Source organism: Pocillopora damicornis, chromosome 3 (genome assembly GCF_964200805.1).
Source record: "Pocillopora damicornis chromosome 3, jaPocDami1.2, whole genome shotgun sequence".
Lineage (NCBI taxonomy): Eukaryota > Metazoa > Cnidaria > Anthozoa > Scleractinia > Pocilloporidae > Pocillopora > Pocillopora damicornis.
Window position 1 is genome coordinate 23,159,976 of NC_142672.1, and position 18,004 is coordinate 23,177,979.

The 18,004-nt window shown below is 39.2% G+C and overlaps 1 protein-coding gene across 1 annotated transcript in view; it reads right to left on the reverse strand.

Moving 5' to 3' along the window:
* The window catches only part of LOC113675423 (uncharacterized), a 61,175-nt gene that overhangs the window by 5,833 nt on the left and 37,338 nt on the right, over positions 1–18,004 (reverse strand). The window contains exons 42-69 of the mRNA XM_089200599.1: positions 17,735–17,801; positions 16,951–17,274; positions 16,415–16,584; positions 16,044–16,144; positions 14,868–15,032; positions 14,150–14,369; positions 13,632–13,777; positions 12,206–12,381; positions 11,254–11,501; positions 10,514–10,665; positions 10,081–10,143; positions 9,555–9,651; positions 8,998–9,192; positions 8,284–8,414; positions 7,563–7,778; positions 6,877–7,026; positions 6,259–6,363; positions 5,198–5,305; positions 4,524–4,686; positions 3,934–4,046; positions 3,353–3,408; positions 3,046–3,131; positions 2,710–2,823; positions 1,865–2,040; positions 1,436–1,493; positions 419–609; positions 271–345; positions 80–177 (exon numbers count right to left, since the gene is read on the reverse strand). Of these exons, the coding sequence (XP_089056725.1) occupies positions 80–177; positions 271–345; positions 419–609; positions 1,436–1,493; positions 1,865–2,040; positions 2,710–2,823; positions 3,046–3,131; positions 3,353–3,408; positions 3,934–4,046; positions 4,524–4,686; positions 5,198–5,305; positions 6,259–6,363; positions 6,877–7,026; positions 7,563–7,778; positions 8,284–8,414; positions 8,998–9,192; positions 9,555–9,651; positions 10,081–10,143; positions 10,514–10,665; positions 11,254–11,501; positions 12,206–12,381; positions 13,632–13,777; positions 14,150–14,369; positions 14,868–15,032; positions 16,044–16,144; positions 16,415–16,584; positions 16,951–17,274; positions 17,735–17,801 (3,964 nt within the window). The remainder of the gene's footprint in view (positions 1–79; positions 178–270; positions 346–418; positions 610–1,435; positions 1,494–1,864; positions 2,041–2,709; positions 2,824–3,045; positions 3,132–3,352; positions 3,409–3,933; positions 4,047–4,523; positions 4,687–5,197; positions 5,306–6,258; positions 6,364–6,876; positions 7,027–7,562; positions 7,779–8,283; positions 8,415–8,997; positions 9,193–9,554; positions 9,652–10,080; positions 10,144–10,513; positions 10,666–11,253; positions 11,502–12,205; positions 12,382–13,631; positions 13,778–14,149; positions 14,370–14,867; positions 15,033–16,043; positions 16,145–16,414; positions 16,585–16,950; positions 17,275–17,734; positions 17,802–18,004) is intronic.

Here is an 18,004-nt window from a genome sequence, read left to right on the forward strand (position 1 = left end):
ACTTAGGCTAGTATTTACGCAAGTTTTCGAAGTCAATTTCCTTTAGAAGAAACGAAATTCCTTAAAAAGATCTTTATACCTTATTAGACCGATGGATGGTCTGTGAAACACGTGGAAGGCGTAAGAAGTTTCATATTTCCATCCTTCCATTTTAGGGTCTTGCCATAGAAGCTTCACCTAAGAGGAAAGATAGATGTCTCTCATAACGTTTAACATACTATATAGTGCTGTATGTTGGATGTTGTTTTCGACAGGGGAGAGTTCACTTACCTGGTTAGTAGTATCTCCGGAATGCCACAGCGCTTGCGCCAACGAATTTCCAGGCCCCGTGTTTGAATCGACGAGCTGTGAAATCAAAAGGGATAAGGCTACACGCAAATCATCTGCTAATTGGCAAAATCCCTCAAGAATGACTTACCTTTAATTGAACTCCTTTAATTCCGGCCTTATCGTTCAGATCCTTAAAATTACTGTTCTCTCTTCTCCACATCACCACATAGAATTTGCGGTTTGATTGATAACCAAACACCACTCCGGCATAATCGGATGAATCACTCTCCTTCACATAAAGTACTCCACTAAAGTCAACGGGACCATATCGGGATTGACCTACAGGAACACGAAGGAATATACATAAAAAGGGAATAGATAATCCTACGTGGGAACAATCATCATAATAATCCATGATATTTAGTATACAGTGGCAGTTCGTGTAAAATTTCGCATGATGAATGAAGAGTGGATATGGCTTTATTTAACCCTTTACACCTGAACAACAGCATGCATACTCTCCATACTCTTCTCTATACATTTCCTAAGGTGCTGACAAGGAGAATTTGTGCATAAATTGAGAAAATATTTAGAAGATGATCATTTCCTTAATTCTCATGACCTTACTGTGTGATGCAGGGGTTATACTGTTGGAAGAAATTACATGTTAGTCACTCTCAGGGGTTAAAGATTTAAGAGATCACTTAAGCCACCTATATGTTTTCGTCTTTGTCGCCTTTCCAAATAAACTGCAGGATTTAACCCATTTAAATTACTATGAATTCTGAAAATCAAACATCTTGGTCACGGAATTTCCTGTGGCACAACTGAGGCTCTCTTATTAATGTGACATTGTCCGAGAGATCTGGAAGTCAGTACTCGTCTTATCGCTTAGAGTTGTCTCAAGCAACAATGCATATTGCGCAAAAGTTTCAAGTGCTTCATTGCCAACAAAAAAAGAGACTTCGACGTTTTACAACCAAGATCATAACACAACATAGCCTTCATCGGAAATTTTCAGGTATCCTCCTCTAGAGACTGTAACGAAAAAAGCTCAGTGAAAATGAATTTTTGGGTACAACACTTTCAGGTTCAGAAGCTCAATTTGTGATTTTGCTTCTCATCTTCACCACAAAAAGCAATACTGACAAACATGAACACAAACCGATAAGCATTGCAGGGTGCTTTGATGAGGTGTTAGTAATTTCTTCAACGTCAATACCCTGGGAAGGAAAACACAAATGTCAATAAACTAAAGTAGAGTATGGTAAACAAAAAAGGCGAAGGGTGGCGAACAATATAACAGATTGACTTGCAAACACCATGATGGACAAACCATGGATACAGGATACGAGGATGGAAAAACCATAGTGGTTAGGATTGACGAACAATGGTGAACGTCCTTCGAACATGGCATAAAGTACAGGATGACAATGCTATTGGTTATTACAGTCAAAAGCCCATAAATCTTTTTTTACACAACATCAACTTCTGCCTATGGAAGCCCAGATTAACCTATCACAGAAGATAATTGTAGTAAGCATAAACTTATGTTCTATTGCTATTTAGAAAAGCATTATCGAGCAAGACATACCTTTTTAGCCACTCTCCAGACAGGAAGTTCATCCGAGTGTCCAGGATACAGGTCTACAGTGAAATGGTCTATGAAGCTTGTCTTACTGAGATGTTTCACATATGGGCAGTGGTCATCGTTATCATGGACACCATCTCCATCAAAATCATCGACACAAGCATCTCCAACAGGTCTTGCTACAAACAAATAACAAGCACAAGCCATCTAAGTTGACCGGCTCATGTGACGAAGTATACATTAACCAAAAAAGAAAACTGATTTGTGGTTTTTCTTTAAGAAAAATAACCTTAAAATAATGCATTCGCGTAAAAAGCCCTAGCCACGCTGAAACGCTGGAAATATCAACATTGTATGAGATAATGTTCTGTCCGATTTATGCCGATCTACGCGGATGCCCTTATAGAAAAAACTTGCTGATCGACAACAAAACATCTGAGAGAGTAAAAGAGCCACATATAAACACGACGTTTTGGTGACGAAATCCCAACAGCAAATGCAAACAATCTACGGTTTGTGCCGATGTGAATAAAAATTAAAATGCTTAGAGTCAATAAAGTTATGGAAACAAGGAATACACCACAAAATAAAAAATAAATAAATAAATTAAAAAAAAAAAAACCATTGGCTTGAGTACAGTCTGTTTGACTGTCCAGAATCAGATTCTTGAAATGTGTTCGTTTTGCCTACGAGTCGTTTTCTTCAGGTGTTGAATTGGTCTCCTAGAATTGTCCGCTTTGGTAATATTTTGATACCCAAACCTCATGTTATCGCATCGCTTATTTTCATTCTTAAATTCCTCACGAAATCATCGGTAATTCTATTCACATGGTAACAACGGTATTTACCTTTCGCGTCGTAATTCAAATTAACATGTTCTTGACCAGCGTTGCTTACTAAGCGGCAGTTATCATCATTATTGCTAACGTTGTCACCATCCTGATCATCATCACAAGCATCTCCTAAAAATTCGTTCAAAGAAGAGAATTTATACTCACTTGACTCTGTAAAGCTGTAAATATTAGTTAAAACAATTGGTTTGTCATAACCTCTCTGTAACTCACTGCAGAGATCATCTTATTAGTCTAGTCAAATATTAGTTAGCACCGTTTTTTCTACAATCGCACAATAAAGCACGTCCTAAACTATTCCGTTAGTCTTCTCGTCTGTATTTTACATCGTACCTACGCTGTCCTCATCAGCGTCTGCCTGTTCGCCATTTGGGAGATCAACACACTTGTCAAAACCATCTGGTACGCTATCACCATCCCTGAAAATCAATCAATCAGATTAAAGATGGGAATGTAATGCATGGAAAAAGGTATCTCAGCGTTCATCTGATAAATGGGAAAACTACCAAGTAGTGAAAGATGATATTATTCAGTGAATTACAGAGGCATACTCGGAGAAAAAAATATCTCCAATTGCAAGTGTATGGTATTCGTCCCAAGAATCAACTTTCAGATTTTAAGAGGGAAGTGATCGACTCACTTGTCTTTTCCAGGTCCGAAACATGCATCGCCATATCCGCTTTGATAGGAGTCAGTCTACAGGAGAAAAAAATGTTATCGAGATTGCTGCATTTATCACTTTCCACAACTCACAACTAAAAGAGGGGCTAACGTTCGAAACGTTAGCTTAGAAAGTCCTTATGGTGGCCAATTTACAAAGTCAACTCAGTTGATAAAACAAATTGTGTGATCGTAGGATGTATCATTTCAACCCTAATTTCTCGTACGTTGTTGCGATAAGGGTTTGATACAATTTCACACTCATTGTTAAACAATTTATTGTCTTTTTCCAGACCTTACTTTAGTAACAATTAAGCCAGTTAAGTCTAGAAACACACTGAGAGACTGGAAATTGGGCTTTCGTTTGGTACCATTCTCGAAGAGAGCAAATTGAAGTAGTACTGAGCTACCATCGAATAGGAGTTTTCAAAAACACGCAAAAAAAAATGGGTAGCTTGAGGTCATTTCAATGTTAACAGCGAATTTTAAAATGTTTTGGATGCTTACTCTGCAACGTGTCGATTAATATCACTGATTTCTCATAAAATAGATGAGACGTACCTGAGCACTATTACTCACTGAAGGGCAGTTATCACAGGCATCACCAACACCGTCCGAGTCTGTATCGTTCTGGGCTAGAGTACTGACTAATGGACAGTTATCACCAGTTACTCCTGCAAAAAGAATGATATATTAATTAGTTAATAAGCAAATTAACAAACAAAGCAGAAAACAAATTAAAACAGCTGAAGAGATATCTAGAAAAACATCATAATGCATGTTTAAAGTTTGGAGAAATTATAAGTAAATCGTTGATGCAGCTTACTGGTTAGACTTTGTAGCTATTTTGATTTTGCAGTTAACATCTCTAAAACCAAGTTTCCCTGCTACTCACTCATGGGAAAAAAATTTAATAAAAGTGGCAATTATGCTCACCTTTCGTTCGTTTTATCAGCCAAGAAATCAAATAAAATCTCACATAAATTACCCACTTTTACAGGTACAAAAGCTTAGAAAATTCCCCAAAGAATTCTAACTCTTGCTAACCAGTTGTGTGAAGTATATCGGGGTCAAGCTCTTATTACGCAATCATCCCATCTACGGAATAATTTGAACGTGTGTGATATTGCGTGACAATGTTTAACTCTTACCATCGCCGTCAGGATCCGCAGTATCACATGCATCCCCATCTCCATCTCCGTCACTGTCCAGTTGGTCAGGATTCTGTTGATTAATGCAGTTGTCACATGCCTCACCTACTCCGTCTCCATCCGAGTCGGACTGGTCCTGATTCTTCACAAATTGACAGTTGTCCTGGAAACAACACCACATATATAAACAAAGACGTTCGTAGGATCACCTCTGTTTGAAGGGTTTAAAAAGGTTGGATGAACTCAGACATGTCTTGTAATCTGATCGTTCGTCTGATTGTCCGGATGCAAGGAGTGTTGTCAGTAATAGTGACTGAAATTTAGACAAGCTTGGCGAAAGCATCACCAAAGGCGACTGGGGTGATGACTTACGCCATAGTCGTGGACACGTCCGTCACTTTTATCTATAAAAATCATTCTCAGGACTTTTCTCAACCCGACGATCAGACAACACTTCTTAAAGTTACTCCTAAGTTTAAAACCATTACTATCTATCAAAACGTCAACCACTTCCATCGAAAACAGTCCCTCTCAGAACTACTCTCAACCTGACGATCAGAAAACACGTTCTATTAATACTCCAGGGTTTGAAACCCTTTAAAATACGAAACCTTCGACAAAGAATAAATACAAAATTATAAATAACGGAAAAATAAAAATGAGGTTTCAATCACCAATTTGTCGACTATCAAATCATTGTCGTCATCTTCATCGCAAGCATCCCCGTCTGTATCACCGTCGCTGTCCTCTTGACCCGTATTAGGTACAGTTGGACAGTTATCCTGCAGAGCAAATGTCGCATTAATGGATGAAAAAATTCAAGACTTTTGCTTAGCACCAAACTGGCACATGATCCTCAATGAAAGGGTTAAGCCTGCCCCTTAAACCGTAAAAAAAACAAAAAAACCTCGATATCCCTGTTTCGATAATATTTGATTTTGCTTTGGTTTTAATAGAGTGAGCATTACCTGAATCATTGAAGTTAAAAAAAGTTTGAAGGGTAAATGATTCAGCGAAGAAAAGTCCTAAATTTTTTTAATCGCATGCGAGAAGATTCCAACACGGTGTAGCGATGTCAGTTGTAACTGTTATGTTAGTAAACGGAATGAAAAGAGCCAAACAACAATACAGTCTTGATTTACATGTATTTCCATAACAAATGTTTAAAATCTTATCTCCATATCGCTTTCAACTCCCATAAAATTGCTAATAGAACAAATTAATAAACAGGATCGAGAGAAATTTGCGTTGTGCGTCGTCTTGCATTTTAAGCAGTAAGTCAGCAAACTAATGGTGTTACGCCCTAAGAGCCTCTTTACATGGATGGGGAGGACCTTAAGTACGTGAGGTGACCCGCCTAGCTGAGGTTGAAAAATAGCCCGCGTTTGCATACAATCTTACAACCCCAAGATCCCGGGGTGAAGTTTCTAGAGGTTGTTGGCGCACTTACGAATGTGACATGAACGCGACCCCGGCTGACAGGGTTACCTACCTGGTAGACTGGGAAACGCACCTGGGCGGGCTACCCCACCTATCATGTAAACGTGATCAACATAAAGTGAGAGATCCTAAGGCCAGACGGGTTACCCCACCTAAGGAGGTTGCCTCACATACCTGGGATTACCAACCTCCTTGCAGACAGGCCTGAATGTTTGGTTTGTTATTTCTGAAACAGTTAATTCACTCCCGATTGCTGGACCGAAGACAAGTTTATAGAATTATGTGTCGTACTTACTTTGAAGCAATTTGGCAAGGTGCAACTTAAGCCTACGGAGGGAATTCCATCAAGGTCTGGATCGATTTCGCACTCCTCTCCATCACCACCGTACCCATCCTTACACTAGGAAGAAGACATGGTAAACTCATTAACTTACACATATTTCATACATTCTCCCTAAATGAGAGAAATAAGATCCTCCATTTATGACATCGCAAGGATATAAGATCTCGCGTGAGATCTTTCAACTTGAAAGCAGTCTCTGATTGATCGAATGAAATCGTGTTGCCGAATTCGGTGTGGATTAAATTGTACGATGTGAATGGATGGCTGTACTCAAGTGACAAATGAACTAAATGGGGTGGAGTTTTGGCCTGAAACATGCTTGAGCTTTTAAATTGAATTCGTATCGTGTGCTTGTTCGACTTTGACACCCCTTTAACTTCGGTCACCATTTCTGGTTGAGGTGTATTTAAGCACAGACTTCGTTTTTATTACGCTACGTGACGAAGGCCAACTTGAATGAAAAAAAAATTCAGACTATTGGTCCGAGCTGAAATGAAAAAAAAAAAACCAACCTCTCCTTCGGACACTTTTTTGTTTTTCAAGTGCAAAAAAGTAGAAAGTTTAACCTACCCTGCACTTGAATCTTCCAGCACCGGTCTGGGTGCACTGAGCATTTTCATGGCAAGTGTGAGAGCCATTGGTGCACAGGTCACCAGGGTTACAACCTAAGTAGCCATCACCAATGAAACCAGGATGGCAAGGGCCACACGTGAAGCTTCCCTGTGAATCAATAAATATATTGATAAGTTGAAAAATGCAATAAAGCTTACATAAACCAGTACTTCTACTTCTTACAGTACTCGTTTCGTAAAAATTTCGTCTATCGGACTGATTCTCTTGCAACATTAACATGAAACTGCGTACATGCGGACGGACGGACCGTCATGTCGTCACGATCAACATTGTCTCTTATTACTATGCTACTCTAAAGTGATTAAACCACAGAGGCTCCGCAATTGTGATTCGAACATAATTACGGAGATCCTACAAGTGTACCGAATAAAATTTGCGCTTCCACATGCAGAGTATTCAGTTAATTTTAAGAGCGTTTTCATAAAAACCCAAAACACACTAAAAATTCCTAATTTTCGTCTACAGCAATTAATAAACGCATTTTCCTTTTTTCCGCTTCATCTTCAAAAATTAGTCTAAGTTTATAGAAGGCGTTGTAGTTTCGTTGTTTTTCCCTTTTTATTGAAAGAGGAGATATTCTAGTCACAAAGATAAACTATAAAATCGGTCTACACACGACTCACATTTGTGTTGATACATTGTGAATTTGGATCACAGCTGCTGATCCCCTCTTTGCACTCGTCAATCTCCTCACAGACTTGCTTGGAATTCTGAGCGTCTTCCAAACCGACACCCGATGGAGCGTTCCCTCTGTATCCGTCGGGACAGGCGTTACACTGGTAACCAGGGACGAGATTTTGGCATTTATCACTCTCATAACAAGGGCTGGCACGGGTGCACTGTGGAAAAATGACGATTCGTTGATACTTGAACACCCAGAAGAACGAGCATCCCATATTAACAAATTTGACATACTAGCGATCAACAGCATAAAACCAGAAAATCAAGAAACACGGTTTTCTTTTTGTTTTTGGGACAATATCACTGCGCCTGAATGTCGTTTCGTTCTCCACCCATTACAGCCCCTACATAATGGTGATGATTCAACCATTAGATCAATGATTTTCTGCTAACGTGTCCCTATGAAGACTTTAAAAGGTCTCTGTCTGCTTTTCTCCTGTTTGTTTGATTGTTTGTGATTTTTTTCGATGTTACAAGTAAAAGTACTGCGTGCTTTGTCATTCAGGCGGGATACGACGTCTGGTTAAAAACAACAACAACAACAACAGCAACAAAACAAATGAAACACATACAAAAAAATAAACAAACAAACAAGCAAACGAAACAACTTCAAAAAAACAAAGAAAAACACAGCTTAAGTTGTGCCAGTGACACCCTTCCTACCTCGTTAATGTCGGTACAAGTCCTTCCATCACCCTCATAACCTTTAGGACACGGACCACATTTTGACTGACCAACTCCGACATTAAGACAGCTTACACCAGGAAAACAAGCACCGTTGGACAAACACGGACCTTGCGGATTTCAAGTGAAACTTCTAGTCTTATGATTAAGCTAACTAATACAGTCATGTTATTTTTTCGCTAATTTTACGAATTAATTCTTGGAAATAACCCTAAAAAAGCAAAGATACAAACTGTGACCAAGAGTAAAGGCAATATTATGAATAGAACACAGGCGAAAGGCGAAATTTGGAGATCGATGGAACAGATTTAACGAGAATAACAAATATAACCAAAGGCATCGCAGAAACTAGGCGAACCTGCTTTTTAGAAGAGTAAAAGATGCTAGCTCACAGTCACTTTTCTGGGATAAAACGAGTTAGTGATCCCAAAGATATCATAACCCTTTTTTGGTTTTTGTTTCTTTTTTCGATCATACAGCTGTATACGTCAACACTGTGTACAGGTCTTGTTCGCCACAGGTCAAAGCTCGAAATCGCATTTTAATGAAGAATGCTCCTGCACATTGTAGTTTGCACTGAGTCGTGCATAACTTTGGCTCCGCGATATATCGCTTTAAGTCCGTCACATCTCGTAATTAATCAAGAAATATCAAAACAGCCCGGCGAACTAACAAACAAAGAGTCACACTCACAGTCCTCAGAATTAAAACAAGTCTGACACATGGAACAGTTTGGGAAGCTTCCATGTTTTGCCCACTCGTTGGCAGGACATGGCCGACAACTGGTCTTCATATATGTGCTGGTGTAACCATCCTCGCAACACTCACAGGTTTGTGCACGAGTCGCGTTGTTGAAGCTACCGGGAGGGCAAAGCGTGCATGGAAATCCTGAAGAGAGAAAGGGAATTCGTTCCGGTAGTGTGTAAGCTATCTGTGCAAGCTGCTACTGTTAGTTCGCTAACATTTTCGCGCCGACATTCCCATCGTTTAAAATTTCCCATAATAATACATCACATAAATCAATTTGACGCGCAGACGATACGAGACGAACTGAGCCTCTCAATTCTAGCCGTATTCAGATTTAAAGACTTGGACGTTTTCATCAGTTTTTGACAAAAAATGAACGGCCTTGATCATTTTCTTCTTGAAAGGGAGACGTTTGCAAAATCTACCGAGCAATTTTTGGAGACTTGAAAAATGTCATGATTGTGGGCTCTCTTCGAAAACTCCCACCACGAGATCGAACCAACCTTTTCCATCACTGTATCGTCCTGGTGTACAGTCTTGCTTCCTTCCCTCAAAGCAAACTGTGCCAGGTTCACAATCAAAGCAATTTTCGGGGCACCACTACCAAGAAAAGAGAAACAATTTTTATTTAAATAAAAACCTAAATCCGTAGACCAGACTAAGTAGTAGCCGCTGAATTGAGACGAGGTTCATCGCAATGAAGCAAATGGCGTATAAAGACTCCCTCGCCAGGATTGGGTTGAATTTTTGCTAGTTTCCATAACAGTTATCTTTTGTTTACTCCTGTCACACAGACATTATTTGAAAGTAAAGTATCTTGTTCAAGAACATGATGCAACGAAACCGGTTAGGCTAGAGCTCAGTTCTGAGTTTAGCACGATGAACAATCCACTGCTGAGCTCACCACAAGAAGTTCAACCAAATATTCACCGCATTCGATGTTCGCAAGCAATTTTGACCCTGGTTAGTTTGTTTGATGCCATCCATTGACTTCGCAATGGTAAAAACAGTACTTCATAGAATACCTACCGTCGAATTGCACTTGACATGTGTACTTTCTGGACAGGGGAGTGCGGTACCATTCACACAAAGCTGAAAAAAGGACGCACAATTCATGTAATATATGGTGCTTCGATCTGACGAAGGGCAAACGTTTGAAACGTCAGCTTTGAAACTCTTTACGGTGGCCAATTTACGTTACCAACTCAGTTGATAAAACCAAATTACCTTAATATTTGTTGCTCTCGATTATCGAGCAACGAAGTATTGCGACACTTCACCTTTCAACTTAACGTTCCTCCTGGTATTCTTATCGGGTTTTTGAGAAAATCGTGGGTGCTTTTAGAATTAAATAAGCTTTTGAAAAATCAAAGGTTTTGGTCGAAACAGGATAAAGAACCCACTCCAAAACCCTCCCACTCATCCCCAGAGATAAGTACACTACACCACTCGACCCACTTACCCATCCCTCGGGACAAGGTGAACAAGTCGCTGCGGAACCAAAGGAGAATTCTGTTGGTGAAGCGAGTCCACATCTTTCTTCAGTTCCATCTCCAACACAGAAATACCCATGAGTGCAGCCGCGACATCTCGGCTTATCCGTGGAGTTTAAAGCTAAAAGTTGAATATAAAAGAAAAAAATATATATTTATATACAGATGTCATAATTGCCGCGTAACAGCAAAATTTAATAAAAACATATTTCCATTTCGCTGTCTGCTGAAAATGCGGTGGCTATGTGGGTTTGTAAAGAAGCTAAATATGGTTTAGGTTTGAACAACTAACCCTTAACTTTGGCTAACTTTCGTTTAAGGTCACGCTAATTATGCTGTATGCTACTAAATGTGCTACATAGATCATTGCCAAGATAGGCCACTGAGCCAAATATTCATATTACGGCAAACAGTTGACCGTGAAACATAGTCATTCCTGGTTTTTGAACGGTCTACAGGCTGCGCCATTTGAGCTCATATAACAAGGATCACAATTACAGCCGTTTTTTGGCAGGTTAAACAGAGCGTTTATTCGCAATGTTTGTGGTAGATTTTGGGTATTTGGAATCTAAATTAGGACAAAAGTAATGGAAAAAAAATTCAATTTGCACTTTTTGAATAAAATATAATTGAAGCCATTTAGCATCCAATATCTGGCGCGCATTGATAGAACAATTGTTAATAATAACACTTATTGTGAGGTACTTACGGTATTTAGATCCTGTGAGCCCAGGCGCTCTGAAGAACACCTCACCGGTGACTGGATCAGCTACCACAGCTCCGGTCGCTTCGCAAGTAGCATCAAATGTGATATTCAAAGGGATACTATCACCGCGTTTTGGCAAACCTCCATCCACAGCAAATATCAAGTACTTGTAGGTCCACTTCACAGTCTTATTGCTCCACACCACCTCGGTACCATTATTGACATAAAACTTCGTGGAATTGATGTGGGGACTGTTATATAAGGCAATGATTTAGGAATAGAAAAAGAAAAACATACAAAGAGAAGAGAAGAAAAAAAAAGAAAATTAATGAAACGAAAAATTGAAATCTTTACAACTTAATTTCCAAAACTAACACAATATCCTTTGACAGGTTATGCGAAAGCCGTTACAATGCGTCTTCTAACCGTGGAGTCGGAGTGACGAAATGACGGGGGTGGAGAGGAAGGGGGAGAGAGAGAGAAGGGGGGGGGGGTAGGGGGGTAGGGAGAGATCTGGGGTTGATATCCCATCAAAAGGAATAGTCGCTTCATACCACTTAAACTGTAATAAGCTCTGTCAGAATTGCCAACTTCAACAATGGTACAAGAAAATATATAAAAGCTATTTGGAGGCACCGCAAGGAACACATTTGGAGTAAGATTGTTGAAGAAAACCTCTCTACTTAACTTACAATCTTCGATAAAACGCTACGTCAACAAGGTATGTGACCATACCTAATGACAAGCCAAATTTCTTAACTTTGCCTTGCAGTAAAATTAATTTCCAAGAAGGATTTCCCTTTTTTCTATACCTTCACGAAGTTTAACACCTAAAAATTATAGTGAGGCAGCTTCGACTTTGTAGCGATCCCAGTAGAAGCCTTAAAAGAGAGTTTAAAACTAGTCTGCCGTGTCTGTATAAAAGACTTCAGTATCTAGGCTACACTGTACGTACATTCTCTCTGGTTCGCTGACGTTGTATGTAATCCGAGCGTTCACACCACTGTCTTTATCAGTTGCTATAGCAGTAAAGAACGCTTCTTTACGAAGCGGTGGAATCGGCTCCAAGTCCAAATCTATGTTGACTTCTTTCAAGAATGGACAGTGATCATTGTAGTCTTCAACAAAAACCTGCAGAAGCACAGAACACAAGAGATCCAGAACCAGGGTTTTTATTCGAAGCCGGGTCCCAAGTACCGGCACCCGTCTACTTTGAACAGAGTAACCGGCTACTCAAAGTGCGAAATTTAATATTAACTCTTCCCTGTACGATTAAAACCATTTTTCAGCACAAATTTACCAATAACTTGCCATCAGATCGTGGAAATAAAATTTACTTTGACGAGAAGGCGTTGCGCGACAGTCGCGTGCTTCCTGATAACGCAATATTCCGAGCAAGTGAAAGAAACTTGAAAGAAACTTTTTTCCAATTTCATTTTCTTTCAAGATTATGCCAAGAAATGCATTCAAAAACATATCAAAAGTTTCAAACGTGAAAATCCGCTTCGGTCTTTACTGTCGCTGAAAATTTGCCAGTTACACTCTTTATCAGTTTACAAGTTTAAGTTAGCTTGTTACTGTTAGAAAAGAGGAGGCTCTACGAACAACAGCAGTGTTTGATGTAGCTATAGCTGTCTAGTGAAATAAAAAAACATTTTCCCAGAGTATCATTCTTTTTTACTATAATTAGAATAAGTATGCGTCATAGCAAGATTTCTTTTCCAGATTGCAGGAAAATACGCTTCTGGGAGACTTACGTTTTAAAAATTTCCCGAGGGAGCACGCCCCCAGACCCCCCCAGAGGTTCGGGCCTTCGGCCCTCAATTTTATAGGGTACTCGCCTATTCACGAGGCAGTGCCCTTCTACTTCAAAAGTTAATGAAAACCCTGCAGAACAATGATCTAATTTTCTTGAATGATTTAAACGCGTGACAGACCAGGAAGGATAAAAAAATGACAACATACACAAATATATTCATGAGCTAATCCCGAACCCCATTCAGAAAAAATATACAAGTACAATACTGGGATGGCGTTCACTCTCCTCCTTTAACAACTTCGTTTTTTTCGTTTTTTAAAATTATTATCATAATCATCATCATCGCTATACTGCTATGATTATTATCATTATAATTATCTCTAAAATTATTAATATAATCATTATATCTGCTTAAATAAATGATCAGCTTTCCCCAAAGGTTTTAGTCGACAACAAGTCGTTGTTCTCTGCTGTTTGCCTTGAAAATTTCGGAGTTGCGAGCTCATGACACAAGAAATCAAGGAAAGGTGGAGGTTACACGAATGTAATGAGTCACCGTAGGCTAAAAGTTTTCCTGACAAATACAACGACAACAACGAAACAAAAAAAACCAATAACTTACCTTGATTGAAATGTTGCCTGTCCATCCCTTAACAGTATCAGTAATCCTCAGATATAAAAAATAAGATGAAGTGTACTCGAAATCCAAAAGTTTCTTTAGTGCTAACTTAGCTGTAGATGTAGTTATGGAGGTGAATGACTGAATTCCTGTTAAATCAAAGGGAAAGAGATAAATACGAGTTTTTCCCAGCAGTTATGAAGTGATATAAGAAGGAAAAAAAGGAATCAGAATGAAGCCCAGAATACTATTTTTTAGAACGTTTCTCCGATATTTTCAGACACGTTATTATGATCTTTAACCTTAATCAGCGGGTTTAAAAAAATAAATGTTAAACCTCGAAGTAAATTGTCTCCACCTACACTTCATTTTGCTTTCAATTGTTTGTAATAAAACGACAGGTGCACATATCGCGTAGTCGCCCTCTCTGAAATATCCCGTAACAGTAAGCACAACATTAACTTGGTCAGTATATATCAAGCACGCTTTGATACAGATCTGGTTTTATTATTGCGTTTTACCTGAATTTACAGAAGGAATTGGATCCACTGGATCATCTGTAGCGTTCGGACACAATACAACTGACTCTCCGTTAAGGATAAACGTGGGTGGAGAAGGGGTGGTGGGTGCAGACGGTGCTGTGTAAGCCCCATTTTCAACTTCAAATCGGTCTTGCTCATTTCCTTCCAAAATGTCTACGTTGTAAGGTCCAGACGAAAAAGCATCTCCAATGTAAAAGTCCTAAGCAAGATGCAAAGAAATCAGAGGATGAGCGATAATAGACACGAGTCATTCGTGGAGCTTACACCTGTGTTGATGTTGGTTTTCAGTGTTTACGGCGTCATTGAGAAGATAAACTGCTCGATTACCATTGAATTTCGACTTCTCGTCGTTAGTATCCCGTATAGTTCAAATTCGCTTTGCGGTATGAAGTACACAAGTTTGAAACTAAAGAAGTTCCCAATTCTTGTTCTTTAAACTGATAGTTAACACAAATAACAGTGATAAAAGTCGCAAACTGACCCTCCACTAACTCACATCAAAGTCAGTAAGAGAAACCCTTCAAGGTCATGAGTTCTAATCTCGTACAGGCCTGTATTTTTTTCAGGCCTTATTTACACTACTGCTTTAGAAGTGTTCATTACTGCCAAGATCACTTTCATATTCATACTCATACCATTTTCTGAATATTTCTTCGTATGTTTGGGTAGACACAAATAACAAACAAAAAAATTTTACCTGCACAATAAAGCCAACATGTGCGTTCTCGCTGATAGCAGCCAAATAGTCAAGAGGCCGAAGGTCATCCGTTAGAAATGAAACGCCACTTGACTGGAATAAAATGCGCGAGTTGCAGCGGAATCTCTCAGCGATGAATACATCTAAACGGTATGGCTCATTTACCTTCATAGAAAGCAACAAAACCCTAACACTTAGAATGAAATCTTTAAAGAGGTTTGTTTTGAAATAAATGGCAAAAATTAATCGCTCGTACCTTTTTAAACTAGATTACATAAGAAGAAGCAATGAAATCGTGGTCAGTGGCTTTATCTCAACATTCTCATAATTATATCGTCTCTTACTCTCAGCTATATCGCAAATTGTACGTTAGCCCTCACCAGCTTTGCTCTTCCATGAAGACTAAATTGTTCTTGCTAGGGTAAGGTAGCACTAGACAGGATTGAATGTCTAAACAGGGATTGTCTAATCGAGACTAGACTAGACCAGAATAAACCAAACTGGGTGAAAGGGAACACTTCAACAAACATAAATTAACTTGGACCATAACGGACCTGACCAGACCAGTTTAAGGCAGGTAAGATCAGAGCAGACCAAACCAACCAGCACTGGACTAGTCCTAAATAGACCAAACTTAACTAAGCGTATCTTGACTAAACTTGACTGCCATAGATCTACCTATCTGGTTCTCTCTTGATCAAACCAAATCAAATGAGTACAGGGGGTAAGTTTCTAACGAAACCGTGGTGCTGGTTCGGTGGGAGAGTATAAAAAGGTAATTATTAACTGAGTTTATAACGTAAATTGGCCACCGTTTTGAGTTTTAAAGCTCACGTTCCCAGCGTTAGCCCTTCGTCAGAGCGAATGAGTTAATTTCTCCGACTAGACAGGAACCGATTGGAACGGACCAAGTTAGACTAAACTTGACTAAACCAGTCCATTGGTTTAGTTGTAACGAGACACATCAAGTCAAGCTATACTATACCAGATAAGACTATAGCAGACTCGACTAATTTAGACTTGACAAGACTAGACTAGAAAAGACTAGACAAGCCTGAACTAGACCAAAACAGAACATTAGACTGGACGAGTAGAACAGATCGCACAAAAACTCTACAAATAAAGCATGAAGAGAACAAGAAAGGGAAGTACAACATTTCTAAATCATGGTATTACCTTAAGAGATAAGCTAACGTTCTCGGCTTGTAAAGCCCCCGTGACTTGGCATTTTCCACCGATTACTGTACCACCTTGAGGAATGACAGACCCAGTACTAGCTGCAAGATCAGCGACAGAAACTCATACCACATACAACTATATGAGATATCACTGTGAGTTAACAAGTAAGACATGGTTAAAACTCGCCTGTACCGAAATTCTAAAATAATGCGGCTGGATTTCGAGCGCATCATAAGTAAATGCATCTCTAGTTGCGTTTTCCAAAGATTTTGCCGATCTATGGATCATTTTCATGCAAGAGGAAAAACACTAATGCTTCTAATTTGCTTCCAGAAAGCATGACAATCATCACAAACTTTGTGTCGTACCAGCATTAGCTAAACTGATAGAACGGCACGGAACATCAGTTTCCGATGGATCAGCAAATATCTGCACCACCAATGTCTTGTCAACGAATACCCACAGTTCTTCGCCGCCAGAGAAGGCCAACATCTCTTCACCAGAAAAGTTGAATGCTGTGCGTATTGCAGCAGTAAAACTGAAAAATTCAAATTAAATGATACAGTACTTGTTACTATTTCTTTGTAACACATTTATTATGTTCATTCCGTTCTTTCCGATCTTTGGGCAACTCTATACATCCTATAAGGTTTCTTATATCTTCGACTCCGTTTGAGTATCTTTCCATCCTATCCGCCTAAGTTTTTAGGTCTCTTTGAGCTCTTAGGCCTACAGGTTTACTTGGAATAAAAAAGTCAGCGAGGTGAGCTGCAAACTGAAAAGGAACATGGCTGGTTAAGAGAATGGGCATATTTCTTCGCATCTCAACCTGAAAGAAAATCTTTAAGCCAAGAAACAAACAAACAGACGAAAAAAAGATAATTGAGCCAAAAATCATCCGTACCCATAATTCCTAAGTGCATTAGTGAAGCAGTCCCTTTGTCCTTCTGCACCCCATCCACGGCCATCGACCGGGAAGAACTTGTCGTTATAATGTCGGAATACAGTATTCCCATTCGTATCCGTCTCCAGCTGTTTTCCTAGCTCTAATTTTTCTTCATAATGAATGTTCCGGCTGGAAAAACTTCTAAACCAGTGAGAGAAACTATCAGAAGTAGGGCTGTTTGATGTGGCCAACCAGCTTCCAAAGGGGCTGTGAACATATTGAGGATTTCGATAAAGGTCATCTCTGAATGCACCAAGACCAGTGAAATCAACATCGGAAAACCTGAACGCAATTACAGATATGTTAACTCATGTGAAAATGCAACAAATAGCAAACCCTTGGAGGGTTTTGATGTTCTAGTTCGAGAAAACGTGGTAAGATGTTTCTAAAGGAAAAGTCAGCCGAAGATAAGCTAATTAACAGTATGGAAATTGTTCTAGTTTGTCATGTGGCTGATAGTTTGCAAGAAAAGACCATTTTTCTCACTGAAAAAAAAGAGTTAACAGCACTCAGATTAACCAAAATAGCAAACACGACTACAGTAAAATGAAGTCAAAACATGGTTATAGCGTCTGAGGTACCTCAACTCATGAGTACCAAAAAGTAAATTGCATATTCCTACAAGGCAGTGCAGATCCGTTTCTTCTCAGCTGCATTTCAAATAGACAAAAGACTACAAAGAAACATCAATTTCAGTCGCGATCCACCCCACTAAGCACTTTCATGAATTAAATCAACTTACTGAAAATCGTAGTAGGTAATGTCCAAGTAGTAATTGGAACTGTTTAGTGATGCATTGGTCACAGGAGCTGATTAAAAAAATATATATATTGGTGAGTTGAACACTCACTTTAGTCAAACCTAAAAGGCCATTTGCGAGTTCATAACAGCCTCATTTTGAAATTGAGACCAGTAAGGATTGATTTCCAACACGAAGGCTACTCATTTAGCTTTGTTTTAGAATAGGCTTGGAACCTCCGGGAAATGGCTTATTCACAACGTTTGAGAGCTT